Genomic DNA, 16,649 nt, shown 5'->3' with positions numbered 1-16,649 from the left:
GGTGTTCTGGTGTGGCCTGTGGTCATTATAACTGTAATCATGATTATGATTGTTGTATATTATTGAATTTTATATTATTATTATTATTATTATTAATATAGGTGATTATTGTATTAGTGATTGTTATTTTGATGCTGTCAGTGGACATGGTGCATATAAATATAAATGTGAAGAAGATACAATGTTTTCCTTATTACAGTGCTCGTCATATGATAATTATTATTGTATATGATGGCTTCTCACTGGTACAGCCTACCACACACACACACACACACACACACACACACACACACACACACACACACACTGCAAACAACATAATCAACATAATTCAATCTTGCCTGTGTCTGTTCTGTTTTTTGCTAAAGAGATGTGGTTGTAGTTGTGTTAGGCCAGTGACTCTCTAATACACTTTTCTTTTAATAAAGGTCAGTATTGGATTGTAACATCAACATTGTAATAGGCTGGTCTAATCCTTATTCAAAGACTCTATAATAATGTGAACTTTATTACACACAAAAGCCACTCAGGGCAAATCATTTCTTCTCTTTGTCTTTGTGCTTTCTCAGCAGCCAGAGTGCAGAGCCAGTCCCAAGAAAAGCACAGAGCCGGCTGTGGACCTGCTGGGCCTGGGTAAGACATAACCCACCCTGTAGCAACCAACAATACAATAACCCTCGGTCAATACAAGAACTTCTCAACCTGTACTCAGGTGTCTGCTTTGTGTCTGATAGAGTGGCAGGATATACTGTGTCACAAGAGTAGACAAACTCAATGTATTTAGATAGATAGTTGGGTCTTTAGACATGGGATTATGTGGAGGAAGTATATATAGTATAGTACAGCACTGACTGGTAGCACTGACAGTGGCAGAACTTCTGGATTTGATGTAACACACTGCACTCTGTGGGTGAGTTTGTACGTATGAGTGCAGCAGTCAAATGCAACACAAATTGTAACACACTGTTAAAACATTTAATATCTTCATGGAATCACTCCCATTAAACATTTGAGGTACTGGTATGTTGGGACTCAGCCCAGTCAAAATGGAGGACAAGGCCGCATGGCTTCTTTGTCTCTTAGACAAAGTAAAACCATTGAACTCAATCCTTCACCTCTTCGCACCTAGGTGTGAAACCTCCACTACTGACCCCCCATTGGTCAGGTATGGCCCCAGGACCTGTGAGGTCACAGGCCATATAAAAAGGAGAAGTTCGCTTCTTCTCTCTCTCTCTTCGTCTCTTCTCTTGCCTGCTCTTCAGAAGGAGTTGCCGCTCCTCTCAGCTCCTCACCTGGAGTTACTGCTACAACTCTCCAACCTCCGTGAGGCCTGCACAAGGCAGACGCCTACACTGGAGCAACCCTTGGCAGCGACGCGAGTGCCTACCAACGGATTAAAGAACAAGAACCAACTAGCACGACACAAGGTCTGCTAGTTGAGTCATCGAGGAAGGAGCCACAACGCCAAGCAGAACAACCAACCAACTCTGCAAGGAGAAGGACTCTCCTCAACGGAACTCAAACTACACAGCCAGGACGGCTGTAGTTCACTGGACAGAGACACAATCACTGGACTTGACTGCCACAACAGGACAGGCAAAACCTGCAACCGCAGGAATCCTCACCAGCACCGGGATCTTCTCACCTTCATGTGACTTGGTAACGTAACTGGGCCTAGTTAGCTTACCTTGCACCTTGACTAAGCATAGAGTACTTCAACCATGCCAATGTATGTATTGACTGAAATCAGTTTAAATACTTGAGCTTTGTTGTTGTTGTTGTTGTTGTTGTTGTTGTTGTTGTTGTTGTTGTTGTCGGTTAGAGCCTAATCTTCACTTAACCTGTATGTTTAGTTTGTGACCTGAGTGTTGAACAAAGGGACACCTTTGTTCACCTCCCCCACATCACATGTGGTTGGCCTTAGAGGCCATCTTGGAGGCCATTTGGTTGTAACTCGCTTTGTCTCAGGACAAAGCAACCACCCTCCATCTTTTCCATTGTCTGAGGTCACACTTCACACCTCACAGACACATGGTCACCCATCATAGTCATACACTCTCACAAACACGCACACACACATGTACATAGTGTATGTAGCTTGTCTTAGTTTCATGTTTTGTTATTCCATTTTCTAGATGTGTCCAATAAACTTCCTTGAAACTTTACTCATCTGTTAATGTTGTACAATAGTGAGTATGCCAACCTCTACGCAGTAGAACTTCTAAATCCTTCAACTTTGCAGCGATTGATAATGTTATTTTGTTTATAATTATTAACTTAATCATTAAACAAGGTTCTATATTAATAGTTAGCACACCCTTATGAGACTGATTTTGGTACATTGGCTGTCTGGTGCCCTGAGGTGGATTTAATAAAATTAAATCCCATTAATAATTTTTATAGTAATTATTGATATTTTGGTATTGATATTTTACTAATTTGATAGCCAATACCCCTCTTAATAATAATTCTTAATACACCTTACTTATAGTTGGGCTAAACCCCAACATAAATGGTGCCCCCTTTGTAATAGTTCTTAATAACACTTTTCTTATAAGTTGTGCTAGAGCACAACATAATGGTGCCCCGTGTGAGGCATCATAATAATTCTTAATAAATTACTTATAGTTGGGATAACCCCAACATAATGGTGCCCCGTCCGAGGCTGTGTACTGTTGGCATTTATTCACATTTGTACAATATTAATTGTGAGCAAAATTTGGACATTACTGAAAGTGTAATCCAAAACTGAACTAACCCAAATGTTGCCTAAAACAGAGTCTGCTACATGAGTAGACCTCTGACTTTACATGCAGAAAGTGAATTGTGCTGAATTGGCCTATTTCACGAGATTCGGAAGTGACGTCACACAGGGTAAATCTACATCCGGTCCGGTCAGCTGCTGCTAGAGCGACTGACAGAGTGGATGTAGCTACGAGCATCTGCCTACTAGCCCCCGGTCGCTGCCTGCTAGCCCCCGCTCGCTGCCTGCTAGCCCCCGGTCGCTGCCTACTAGCCCCCGGTCGCTGCTCCCTCTGCATTTCTCCCAAAACAAGCACATTTCCTAACAGGCAATATCTGGATAAACTGACAACAGGCTGCGGATTTAACGGCCATGTTCTCACATTAAAGAATATTAAAACGTTTAGCAGCTTTACTGCTACTGCTGCTGAACGGCGATAGCGATGCTAATTTGTTAGCCCGTCGTTAGCATTAAGCTAGCGGACGTTATGCTCAGTTAGCATTAAGCTAGCGGACTTTATGCTTAGTAGTGGTACTGGCTGTATGTGGCTTGAAGGTTGTTTCAAATAATGTGGGTTTGAGTGAACATCTTTGATGATTAAATACATATTGCCGCTTAATATGTTTTATGTATGGCATTATTACAGTAGGCTAATGATTAGCTGCTAATCTTCCATTTGGACAGTGACAACATTGAAGCAAGGAGGTTTTGTTGGACGGTTGTAAACCAGTGTACGGTTTAGTTTTAATATTTTGCCGTTCAAAAGCAAGCTAAACAAAGTCTTTTCCATCATCTCTTCGTATAGCCTACCCTGCTAGAAAAACCAGCATGGAAATGCTGCTGGTCTATGCTGTTTGTTTTTTTTAGCAGTAGCCAAAACCCACTTCTTTCTCAGGTCTTTCTTTCGGAAACTCATGGAAATGCAAGTACGGCTGTTTTTGTCTAGAATTTGTACACTGAGGTACGCACATGGATGTATTATATTACGCAGCAGAAGCTTTTATTTTTGGATTCAGCCATTGCGCTTCCGCGACCGGAATTAGTTTTACCCTGTAACGGAAACCGGAAGTACCTAAACCCGGAAGTCGTGAAATAGGCCTATTTTGATTTATTCCGGAGTTTTGCTAAAACTCCATGAGAATTAAGCCCATTGTGCTGCATCAAGAATGTGCGACTGTTGCTAGTCTTTCCAGTTCTCTGTAGGAACTTTAAGAATTCCTGTCCCGTATTTGAATACCACGTATTTAATGCTACTTTGTTTGAACTTTCAAAATTGGTTGTTTAGCTAAGTGCTCCCCTTACCCTTAACTTGAAGACGCAGCGTGCCGCCGGCCCTGTGTAACCTAGAGAGCTTGTACCGGTTGTCTCTGCCATGCATTTCAACCTGATTAAGAATAGAGCTTGAAGATAGAGCCACAGTGTGCTGCCAGCCCTGTGAAGTTTTGTACCTTGCTGTCACTCCCAGCTTGAGTTACTGTAAGAAACCACTAGAGTAGTGCATAGCCAAAGCTACACTACAAGGTGTCTGCCAAGCAACACCACTGCAAACAATTTGCTTTGCTTTATAGGTTTCTCATATTTGCTTAATCTCACCTCCCAGAGTAACAATGGAGAACCCCTCTGTAGAGCAGTTCATGTCTTCCCTGGCTCAGAGCCTAAACCCCGGCTACTCTGAACTCATCAACAAGTTGAATCTCAGTGAGTGTAGGAAAGAATTGGACTTGCTACTTAATGACAGGTGTGATGCTCAGACAGCATCCAAGGGCCCATTGTTACGATGCATGCTTCTGATCCTCCACAGACAGACCAGTCTTTCAGCTCAGACCCAAGCAGCTCTGGAACAAGAGGTAGAGTCCCTAAGAGTGCAAAATGCTAGTCTACTTCAAGAAGTGAAGACAGCAAACCAGAAAGCTTTACGTTACCTAGAAAATTTGGACTCAACAGAGTTAGATCTCTGCTCACAGAAGGAGGAGTTGTTTAAACTTAGGTCAGAACGCTCTGACTCTCCACAGTCTTTCAGACAAAGTGATTCCGGTTACTCTGACTCACACTCCTCCCTTGGAGAAAGGTTAACTCCTTCTCCATGCAGATGGGAACATTCCCCACCTGACCTTAAGTCCTTGGGAACTAAGTCAGCTCCCCAACCTCCACTAAGGTGTCGAGGTAACAGCCACCTGACTTCCCATCTTCCTGATGTAGATAGTGAGGAGACATGTAGTGTAGTATCTAGCGTGTATAGTGCATCTTGTTCTCCTCAGCCAGTTAATCAGGCTTTCATCTGTGCTCATCCCTCCAGAGGGGGGACTAGAACATCTCAGAGCTGTCCACCCTCTTCCCTGCAGCACCAGGAGAGTGATGACAGGTGTTCAGTCCCTGTCTTCCCACCTGTAAGACCCAGAGCACAGACGGTAGATGTCCAGGATAGCTTAGTCTCGCCTTCATCCGACAGGACCACCCAGTGCCCCTGCCTTGAAGTGCTTGAGTTCATAGCTAAAGACGTTGAGCCGTTTGATCCCGACAATGGTGATCAGAACATCAATGATTACTTCAGTGAACTAGACAACAGCCTAGTTGACTTACCAAGCGCGACCCACAGGGAGAAAGTCAAACTTGTGTGGAAAACCAGCTCAAAAGCTGTTCACAAGTTTATATAGTCACTTCCTCCCAGAGTCAGAGACAACTACCATGATCTTTGTCAGGCACTATTAGAGGAATTCTCTTCTCCTGCTGATGAGATCTCAGGAATAGTTGCAGCTTCTCAAATTAAACACTCCCGTCTTGAGCATCCCAGAAACTTTTTCAGACGTTTCAGATATGCGTATTTTCAGGGAAAGAGCGCCCCAGGCATGGAGGAAAGCTCCACTTTCAGGTCCCTGTTTGTGAAAAACCTTCACCCCTCTATACGCACTCACGTCACACTCATGACACATACTGGTAAGCCCACCACGCAGGAAGTAAGGAAGATGACACAGGTTGCCTGGGAAACTCTCGTCTCTTCCAAAACACAGGGGCAAACAACTGAGCCCAGCAGCTCAAGCACCCATGTGTCACGTGACAGACCTGCAAGCTCAAGACCTCACCCTCGCAACACGCCAAAGGGGGGTAACAGACGGCCACGTCCAGACACTGAGTGCAACCGCCGTGTCCACCAGCTGCATAGAGATAGGCATTCACACAGTAGAAGCTGTAGGAAGCCTTATGATGAAATTGTGGCCCAAAACTATGCCCAATCAGATGACAGCATCTCTGACCACAGTGAAGAACATGGTCAGCACCTTTCAGATAGTGACAGTGCTTCTGAATGCCTCTCTGTCTCCAGCTACCAGGAGCGTTACAGCCCTGAGCCACATGTGAGGAAACACCAAAGACACAAAAGCTCCAGAGCTTCCTCCTCACACCACAGACAGTCAAACAAGTACTAGTACAGGATTCCTTGATTTTCTTACAGTTAGAGCTCAGCATGGTTTTGTTGGCAACAACAGCAAATTCTGATTTGATTCAGCCATCACTGTGATTTCTGCAAGTAATCTTGGATCGACTCCTCTGCAGTATCTTATTAATGGCTTTGTATTTACTGTTAGACACCTATAATGACATGTCATTCCAGGTGCCACCCCCTTTCTCACCATAGCATCACTTACACTTATGAATAACTAGAAGATGTTATTTGTTGTGTGTTATGTTTCATTCTGTATGTAAGTGGATTTTGTTCTGTAGTCTGTCTATGCTTAGTCAAGATAGATAGAAACCAAATGCCCAGTTGGTTTGTGAACTGCCCAGACATTTTGAATGGACTATGGACTATGGTGCTCACAGGATCACACATCACGTGGGATCCTGAGACCAAAGGGGGGATGTTGGGACTCAGCCCAGTCAAAATGGAGGACAAGGCCGCATGGCTTCTTTGTCTCTCAGACAAAGGAAAACCATTGAACTCAATCCTTCACCTCTTCGCACCTAGGTGTGAAACCTCCACTACTGACCCCCCATTGGTCAGGTATGGCCACAGGACCTGTGAGGTCACAGGCAATATAAAAAGGAGAAGTTCGCTTCTTCTCTCTCTCTCTTCGTCTCTTCTCTTGCCCGCTCTTCAGAAGGAGTTGCCGCTCCTCTCAGCTCCTCACCTGGAGTTACTGCTACAACTCTCCAACCTCCGTGAGGCCTGCACAAGGCAGACGCCTACACTGGAGCAACCCTTGGCAGCGACGCGAATGCCTACCAACGGATTAAAGAACAAGAACCAACTAGCACTACACAAGGTCTGATAGTTGAGTCAACGAGGAAGGAGCCACAACGCCAAGCAGAACAACCAACCAACTCTGCAAGGAGAAGGACTCTCCTCAACGGAACTCAAACTACACAGCCAGGACGGCTGTAGTTCACTGGACAGAGACACAATCACTGGACTTGACTGCCACAACAGGACTTGGTAACGTAACTGGGCCTAGTTAGCTTACCTTGCACCTTGACTAAGCATAGAGTACTTCAACCATGCCAATGTATGTATTGATTGAAATCAGTTTAAATACTTGAGCTTTGTTGTTCAGGGATGCAAACAGCGCGCCGAAAAGCGAAACTCACTTTTTTCATGACCAATTAGATGACTTGTGTGAATCGTTCAGATCCGAAGAGTTTTTGTTTTTGGGAGGGAGGGGGGGGGGGGTTCAGCTGGGGTCAGTAAAATGTTTTTCTAACAGGCTGACAGTGACAATCAGGTGAAACTGAGGCAAACTCATTCATGGTTGTCTCTGATTATACTGGTAACAGCCGACCTCCGATGTAGACGCGCGACATGCGCACTCATTAAAGCGGCGCGTAGTGCATCGGCGACGGTGTTTTTCCCCCCGTGCATGTCTGTGGAGCTGTGCGCCGCGGACATGCACGGTTCCCTACGTTGCTGTGTCAGGCAGGTGTTTTCCACGGAGCTCTGCCCCGTTTCAGAGGTGAAGGAAGCCCTGAGTGGAAAGACGTCACCTCAGCGATGTAGAATGTGTTCAATTAAAGTGAAACTAACACATTATATATATGTCCATTACACACTGAATGAAACATCCCATGTCTTTATTTATTCAGTTTATTTTAATAGTAATAATTATGACTAACATTCAGTGAAGACCTAAAAATCAGTATGTCAAATGGAAATATTGCAAAGGATTTTTTTTTTTTTAAGCATTTTTAATATAGAAATGTTGGCCTTCTGAAAACTATGTCCATCTATATGCACTCAATACTTGGTTGGGGTTGAACTACTGGAAATTGACTTTTCCGTGATATTGTAATGTACTTATTTGTTAATGGTGAGCACCCCCCCCCTCCTCTCTTTTTTGGTCCTGACCCGTTTGCATCCCTGGTTGTTGTTGTTGTTGTTGTTGTCGGTTAGAGCCTAATCTTCACTGCTGTATGTTTAGTTTGTGACCTGAGTGTTGAACAAAGGGACACCTTTGTTCACCTCCCCCACATCACATGTGGTTGGCCTTAGAGGCCATCTTGGAGGCCATTTGGTTGTAACTCGCTTTGTCTCAGGACAAAGCAACCGCCCTCCATCTTTTCCATTGTCTGAGGTCACACTTCACACCTCACAGACACATAGTCACCCATCATAGTCATACACTCTCACAAACACGCACACACACACACACACACACACACACACACACACACACACACACACACACACACACACACCCTTATGAGACTGATTTTGGTACATTGGCAGTCTGGTGCCCCGAGGTGGATTCAATAAAATTAAATCCCATTAATAATTTTTATAGTAATTATTGATATTTTGGTATTGATATTTTACTAATTTGATAGCCAATAACCCTCTTAATAATAATTCTTAATACACCTTTCTTATAAGTTGTGCTAGAGCACAACATAATGGTGCCCCGTGTGAGGCATCATAATAATTCTTAATAAATTACTTATAGTTGGGATAACCCCAACAGGTAGAAAATAGGGAAGTGAACCTTAACTTTAGCGAGTGGTGGATCTCCTTCTGGCAGCAGTAACACTAAGCTCTTTTAGTACTGCTGATTAGACAACAACACAATGATCTACAGAACGTATTCATTTCATACAAGCTCTGAAGATGCCTGGTGTGAGTCTTCAGATCATTCCATAACATAACTACTGGGTAAAGCTCTGGGCTCTGCATGGACCGCTCCAACATCTGGATTTTCTCTGTTTGAATGTGTAAGAGAATTACTTAGATTTGACTGTGTTTGAATGGAAATGTAATCTCTTTGAGTTGCCTTTGAAACTGCAGCTTAAAGCCCCAGTATGTAACTTATTTGGCTTTTTATTAGCAAAAATCAAATATGTCTTTCATAAATACGTATTTCACTTAAGTCGAATCACACCCGCATAAAAATGAAGCTTTCTCGTACATTAGAATGAGTTGTTACAAGTCGTTACAAATATACAAGGGAAGAGGGGCGCACCGAACCGAGGCGGCCATGTTGCATCGCCATTTTTTACGTTGAGTGGCAGCGTGACCGTAGGTAACCACGGAAACCTGTTAAAACTGTCACTACTGTGTAGTGTGAGGAAGGACGGAGGCACTGGTGTTGCATTCAAGTGCAGTCAGGCAGACGGCCGTCGGCAAACCAACCGGATGTCTTTTTACTCCACCAGAGAAAGACGATAAAACAATACCACATCACCATGACAACATATTGTCACGCCTGTATTGTTTTGCCTCATGCTGGCGGACCACTTGTTTACATAGACGCTTGTTTATCCTGTTACATGCAGCGTCTGTTGTCTGTCTGACGTCTGCCCAACTTCACGTGAATGCAAGATCAAGATACGTTCAGATATGCAACCGCACCGCTAGATGGGGGGAATTCCTACATACTGGGGCTTTAATGCAATGCAATTCAGATCATTTCATTGAAAGGCCTGGTTCTCATCAACAGATGTGTCTAATTTGAGGGAATTATTACACGGGAATCAAACCCACGATCTTAAGGTCAAGACAGAGCTGATCAGACACATCTCTCTCATCTTTCTATAAGCACTGATATGGAGGAGCTGTAATCACATTAGGTTACCTGTGTGTGTGTGTGTGTGTGTGTGTGTGTGTGTGTGTGTGTGTGTGTGTTTGTGTGCAGGGCTGTAAACTAACTTTTTGGCTCACCTGCCAAGGGGACCGGTAGATGAAAAGATCTACCGGCCAAGTACATTTTTTACCGGCCAAATAATAAGTTGCCTCTTTTCGCTACATATACGTACATCAGTTTCAGCACTTTTCATTGAGATAACAGTATTTTATAGCAATACATGCTTAGAAAAGAAGCCAAAGCCAAATAAATTGTAATCTTATTGAATAATCAAAACATTCCAAATTGGGAAACCTTAACATTGCAAAACTAACAAACGAAACACTCCTTCTATTCTGTATTCTGTATTCTGTTACTCAGAGATGTTCACAAGTCTTTTTTTCAGTCAAGTCTCAAGTCTCTAAAAAATAAAAGTCTCCTGTCTCTTCTGGTTGTAATGACCCTTCTATCATCTGCTGCTATCCAGTCTACTAAGAATACTGCACAGCTAAATCTAAGAAATTCAAAGCATTTACTGTATTATTATCACTCCTTTATTAGCATACAGTACCTATTGATTAGTTGTTTATTATCACTTTAAATAGGCTATTGCAATGCAATGAAGAAAACACACAATGAAAGCTTTCCTTTAAAGAAAAACTGTATTCTGAGTCAAGAAAGAATCAAGGCTGCTCTGCCTCTCTGCATGTTTCTGAGAGAAGAACTGCTGTTATTTTATTTTTTTTAATTAGCTCAGTCAACTCATGGGGGCGTGTCGACATAAGCAGACTTCCATACGGGCCTTCAGTCATATTTCGCAGCAAAAAAAACAAAAACAACTTATCCTACAGTAGCCGTATGTGCCAGACCAGTTATGCAGCAGTCCCCGTGAAGGAGGGCCAGACAACAAACGTTGTGCCCGGGGCCGGCTCTACGCGGGGCAAGAGGGGGCAGTGCCCCCTCAAATAAATGTCTTGCCCCCTCAAATCCAAATTTTAGAAGTTGAGAAAGCACATTTTAATATAGGCCTACTCAAAAAATGTGTATATTACCAAAGAGAAAGAAGTTCAGTTGGGGGTCCGCCCGCTATTCAGACATCCCTCTATCTAGACATGCCGGTAGTCCGACACTTTTTGATACAGCTATTCCTTTTTTTTTTTTTCCCTTTCTTTCTTTTTTTTTTTTTTTTTTTTTTACAGCTGCGATACCCAGGCGCGTCTCTCTCTCTCTTTTCTTTTAAGCAAGCCTATCACTGGTTTGATGAGGGAGTGATGTTCTTAATCTCAACAACTAAACTATCAAGTCACAAACAAAACTGACGCACATGATAAACAAACAGAACTATGCTGCAGTTTGTTTGTCAAGTTAACCTGTCACCTTCAGCACCATGGACAGCGCCGCGGATGAGCCGCGGAGAAGCGGCTGGGCTAGGGCCTGGGGCCTCATTTATCAAAACTGTAAGTAAGCAGTGTAAAACTGCTGCTACTAAATGTTTTGCTTAGGCCTACGGCGAAAAGACACCCAAAATATTTAGCTACACAGTAAATTTGCCAGTGTAAAAAATGCAGTGTCAAAGTATTTTAATTCTTACGTAGTTATTCCAACAATGGACAGAGTAAAATTGAACAAAAAAACGTCCAGTGTTGGTGAAAATAATCGGAGTTGACTGTGGTTTTACTCTGTCAGTGTCATTGACTCTCTCAGAGTTAAATCAACACCCAGTGTTAAAAAGAAAATACTCTGAAAAGCTCCGCCCATCAACTTCCCCGGTCAAACTGAGAACGTGGACTCCAGGTGGACTCTGGCATCGCCATCTTCGTTGCATCGATACTGTGGTAAGTTTTTCTAAGTTAGATAAACTATTGCCGTTGTTGTTTTTTGTATAAGAATAAAGGGACGTAGTCATTTACCACATTAGTCAATGTTGGTACTACTACGTGTCTTCAAATACCGCATTTCAAATGGCTAACGTGATATCGGGTCGGTGGTTAGCTTAAATGTACCAGCCACATGGCTGACCACGCAACACCAAACTGAACAAAAACGACACGAGGTAACCTTAATGTCAGCGAGGACGGGCTGTTGTGGTGTGTTAAGTGTCATACTTGCACATTTTTTTCAGTAAAATGACGACAAAAATTCGTCGACGCAGTCGTATTTATTATTTATATTTGAGCCGAGCAAATCGCTTTAGCGTCACGTCACAATTTGGTTGAGCATACAGGGACATGTCACGGACATGCGGACATGCTCATTGGACCCGCTGTTTCACCGGCAGACTGAGAGGAATGCACCAATTCGATCCTAGTTAACGTGAACCGAGCCGCGGCTCCAAGAGGCTCAGTCAGCTGCTGTTAGCTGTTAGCCGTTAGCCTTTAGCTGTTAGCCAGAGCAGCAGCGCTACGAGGCTGGTTTAAGCTGCTTTCGCACGGTGCGCAGCACTCGGTTCGTGTTCAGACACATGTGTTTTCACTCTAGTCCAAAAAGTAGATGAGTTACACGTTTTTCTGGGGGGAAACTATTTTAAAACAGTTAGGCTATGTTATCCATCTTTCAGGGGTTTTAATTTGCTCTGAGAATATCAGGTTTAGCCTACTTAATATGCATATTTTCATTTCTTTTTTTCTTTCAGAATGTACTGTAGTGCACTGGTGGTAAGTAATAAGTTGATGTAGGCTACTTGATATAAAATTGAATTGTGTTTGTGATTTTTAAAGCTGAAATAGGCAATTTTTCAGGTTGTCATGGCTTGTACTGGTGTTGTGTATCATAATGTAAGATTTCAGTTTGCTGTCTTTGCAGATACCATCATGTTGATCAAAACAGAATCTACAATACACAGAAATATGTCAAGATAAAAGAGCCAAGCTTTGAGGAATTCTTAAATTCTGGTAAGATGTACCCAGTATGACACTGTCAGTTGCACACCGTTGGTAAAACTAAAGGAACTAAGCATGTTGGTGTGTTCATTGTTTTTTTTTGTTGTTGTTTTTTTTAATTGAAAATAATCATTGTCTTAACCTTTTGGCAAGCTACCCTATGGGCATGTTAAGGGGTCAGCAATTAAGATCTGAGTTTTGTGGTTGGTGGTAAGTTGTTAAGTTGTACACCATTGAAAGATGCCTGCATCAGTGCCTGTTTGCACCTCAGACCATGCTACTAATGCATCAATGTGTTTTTGGAGAATGGCCTTGGTTAATCTTGAGCATTTTGTATCGATTGAAATCTTGTTTTGTTTTTTTGGTCATAGCTTTCTTGAAGTTCTCAGTTCCGCCAGTCAATGAAGGTGTCAAGGTTTTTGATGAAACAGGAACTGAGGTGGACGCAGAGGTCTTCACTGACATAGCGCAGCAAGCCCAACACTGGCATACTAACCATCAAGTTTTGTTGACGGTATAGTTGCTCACTATAATCCATGGAATGTAATGATGAACTCAACTTTTTTTATTGTTACAAAATAAAACAAATTGGTATTATTCTGTCCTGTCTCTTTCTCCTGAACTACAGATTTCAAGGAAACTTTGTCCAGCAGTTCCCATGATGCAAATTCCAGTGCACTGTCTGCTTGTAGCAGTGATGACACAGTCATCCTCGAAATCATGTCCTGCAACTCAGATGACACAATCGTACTGGAGGCGAGTGAAAGTCCATCCAGAAAGCGACAGAGGGCAGATGAAGAGGCCAAACGTGTAAGTTGGTGTAGGAAATCTTTTTTGCAATTCTTTACTCTGGAGTTTACCATGTTTTGTTAGATTTTTAAGTGTATGTATTGTCAGTTGTGAAAAGCTTGTCCACTTCACAGGTGGTTGAATTGGCGCTAACAAGGAGACCTGGGGGTGACCGTATCATCAAAGAGTACCACCGCACTAAAAGTCTGACCGACTCCTCACGCCGACAAATGGTCAACATACTTGTGGCTGATATGACAGAAGCACATGGGTAATTTGGTTGTCTCTATGAACTTTTTTTCTGTGTTTGTGCTGAAAACATTTATTATGTTCTTGTTATTGGCTTTGTTTGAAATCATTGGAAGTATGTCATTTAACAGTATTGAGTTTACTCTTGTCAGGACGGCCCCGCCACGGAATGTGAGAGAGATGTACGCTCGAGGCATAGTTGAGCTCTTCCCGTACTTGATGGATCCCTACTCTAAAAATGGATATGTAAGCATTTTAAAGGGTTTGCAGACTGAGAGCAAATTATTGTGGCATGTGCTAATAAAATAGTTTAGAGAACTGATTTTAAAAATGAAAATGTTGCATTTATATTTCCACACCAATGATCCAGTTTTACATTTAATAAATATAACTCCTTAATTTCAACTATCTTGCTGCTGTCTGAACTAATAAACTTTTTGTATTTTCGAAGGAACATTTCTATGATGGTGAAAGTGGCAGTGGCTATCTGGCATGGCGGCTTAAAACTGTACAAAGAAGAAGTGCTTCATCAGAGAGCAGAGGATCATCACGTCAGCTGAGTGGAGGGCCAGTAGCCAGAAGAGCGGCTTCCTTTAGTCCTGAGATGACCTTAAATGAAGAGCAATGCAAGGAGGCCGTGGCCTTAATGAGATACTGTACTGACGAGGCTACTATCAAGCAGAAGATGAAAAATGACGTTTCAACATCGTCGCAGTAATGGTCCTCGATGAAGAGAAATCCTCAGATGTCCTGACTGAATTTCCCCGCTTCAAAGATGTCAAAGGCCTGGTAATTGAATTTTTTTGCATTAAAACATGCAATTGTCCTTTCAGTGTGAATTACTGTTAACAGCAACATTTATCTCTCAATCTCTTGAATTGAATAAATATACTTTCAAACTGTTTGCACATCCATACATTTAGGTGTATACATACATACTGTATCTGCTCAACTGCTAAATATAAAACGTAATATTTTTCCAGTCAGTCCCAATTAAAAAAGCTTTTGGTATTTCATCTTTCTGTTGCAGATTGAGCAAGACTTCATCCTGCAGTTTGGAGAAGGTGTAGCTGCAAGATTTATGGAAAGGTTAGTCACAACAGTAGTGGTTTCAGCTGAGGGTTTATGAGGAGGTCTTCCAAATGGCCATTGTTTTCATTCTGTGTCACATCTACACTTACCTTACAGTGGGAAATTCTGGGATTTGGCATTGCCATGTTAATATGCCAATGGAAATATGGTTCCTTGATATTTGTGGCACTCAGTTTTTATTATTCTAGTAAATTAACATTGATCTTCTCTGTTTCTCACTATCTATGGGTGTTTGAATTTCTTGATCATAAAATAACTTTTTTTCTCTATCTAGGTGGCCAACAAACATTCAAGCAAAAGGTGATTGATCAGTGTAAGGCTCTCCCTTCTACAAGTGACCTTGAAGAGCTTATCCATTGTGCTGAAGCTACACCGGATGAAGAGGAAATTGATGACACTCTTGCCCTTGGTAGTGTGTGTTTTTTTTTGGGGGGGGGTTAGGGGGTTGATTTCTTTTCCTGTTTTATTCCCTCATCTTTTTGTTACAGCTGTAATTCAAAATAATGGTGTTTTTTAAATTATAACACAGTACATTTTGCTGTTCTTTCTAAATACAGGCTGGGACAGCGATCTGGCATCCATTATCCTCCTCCTCCACCTGATACCTCCTTCAGCCCAAGGCCGGAGAAGACCAGGCAAGGTGTCTGCAGCTCAAGCTGAGAAACAGCTTGTCGTGTTCAAGAAGGTTTGTGTTATTGCTTATGAAGATTATCTTTACAGATGGCAATAAGAGAACGGGACAGTTTTTAATCTGTGATTTTCAACTTTTAATTTTGACATCTTCTTTATCCTCAGAGTGGAACCAGTCTTCAAGAACATGTTAGATGCAATCAAATGCACCACTCAACCGTATCTTCTTGCTGTTGGAATGAAGAGGAGCACTATCCATGAGTTCTTCATTATTCTGGACAAGCAGGTCATACCGTGCAAGTCAACCAGTACCCTAGGAGCTTTTGACGACTCTTTAAAGCACACTTTGTATTTGGTACCATGTACAACCAGATGCTCCACAACATGTACACCTTCATACAGACAACCATTTACAACATAGATGTTGGTCAAGTCCAGGAGAGCCCACGTGTTGCTGAGGTTAGGGCCAGGCTGCTGCACTAGGTAATAGATGGGTGGGCAACATATTTGTCACTTTTCACTAAAAGCTCTTGTATCTGTATTTGATTGATTTTCCCATCTCACTCAGTCTTAATCGATATCATGGGCCTGATTTGTTTTTGTTTGCCACTCACATTTTGTGGGAACCAATGATCTTGTGAGGCATCTGCGGTTGATTCATGGTTTATGTCCAGGTAAATCACTTCGCCATAAATGTGCACAGAGAGGATGTTGTCATGTTCTTAGTACCTTTTCAGGGTTTCAGGAAACATTTAAACTCTAAACATGCTGAGAACATTGAGAGTGAAGCTGAAACTGATAACATTGTAGACAGTTATGATGCTGCAGATGATACTCGGTCACAACATTTTGAAGGAGCGGCCAGTAGCTCAAATGTCCTGCCAGCACCCAACATCAGTACTCGTGATATGTGTGCATCTGCTATTGCGCAGCTTCAAGTTGCTGGTGTAAGGCCAGTCCACTTTAAACAATTTTGTATCATCCATGGAAGAAGTCATAATGGAGGTACAGAGTCAAACTAAAGATGCAGCTTTGAAATGTTTATCTTCTCAGGATACAGATGTGAAAGCTAAAATTGAACAAACTTTTAAAACACTTGAAAACCCTCTTACTGCATTGAACACTGAATCAAAACGTAATGCATAATTTTGAACAAAAATGGAAAACTGTTTTGAGCCTGTTGAAAAAGTACTTGGTGTCAGATTTGAAAATAGAAGAAACAGA

General features: G+C 42.2%; 1 protein-coding gene and 1 pseudogene across 7 annotated transcripts in view; both read left to right on the top strand.

The window, feature by feature from the left end:
* smap1 (small ArfGAP 1) overlaps positions 1-16,649 on the top strand; it is a 321,183-nt gene that overhangs the window by 201,838 nt on the left and 102,696 nt on the right. For 4 of the 6 annotated variants that reach the window (XM_085800985.1, XM_085800990.1, XM_085800986.1 and 1 more), the window contains one exon: positions 570-633. In XM_085800985.1, coding sequence (XP_085657111.1) covers positions 570-633 — 64 coding nt within the window. The remainder of the gene's footprint in view (positions 1-569; positions 634-16,649) is intronic. The other 2 variants (XM_085800988.1, XM_085800987.1) reach the window with 1 other exon arrangement.
* Positions 13,191-15,912, top strand: LOC146973958 (uncharacterized; annotated as a pseudogene). The gene is made up of 8 exons (XR_015037798.1): positions 13,191-13,475; positions 13,589-13,725; positions 13,856-13,949; positions 14,155-14,492; positions 14,734-14,792; positions 15,070-15,204; positions 15,353-15,480; positions 15,591-15,912. The product of XR_015037798.1 is annotated as an uncharacterized LOC146973958 (transcript).

Source organism: Trachurus japonicus, chromosome 15, assembly GCF_045865225.1.
Source record: "Trachurus japonicus isolate A0001 chromosome 15, Traja_1.0".
NCBI lineage: Eukaryota > Metazoa > Chordata > Actinopteri > Carangiformes > Carangidae > Trachurus > Trachurus japonicus.
The sequence above is the reverse complement of the archived record's forward strand: the minus strand, read 5'-3'. Positions and strand labels throughout refer to the sequence as shown.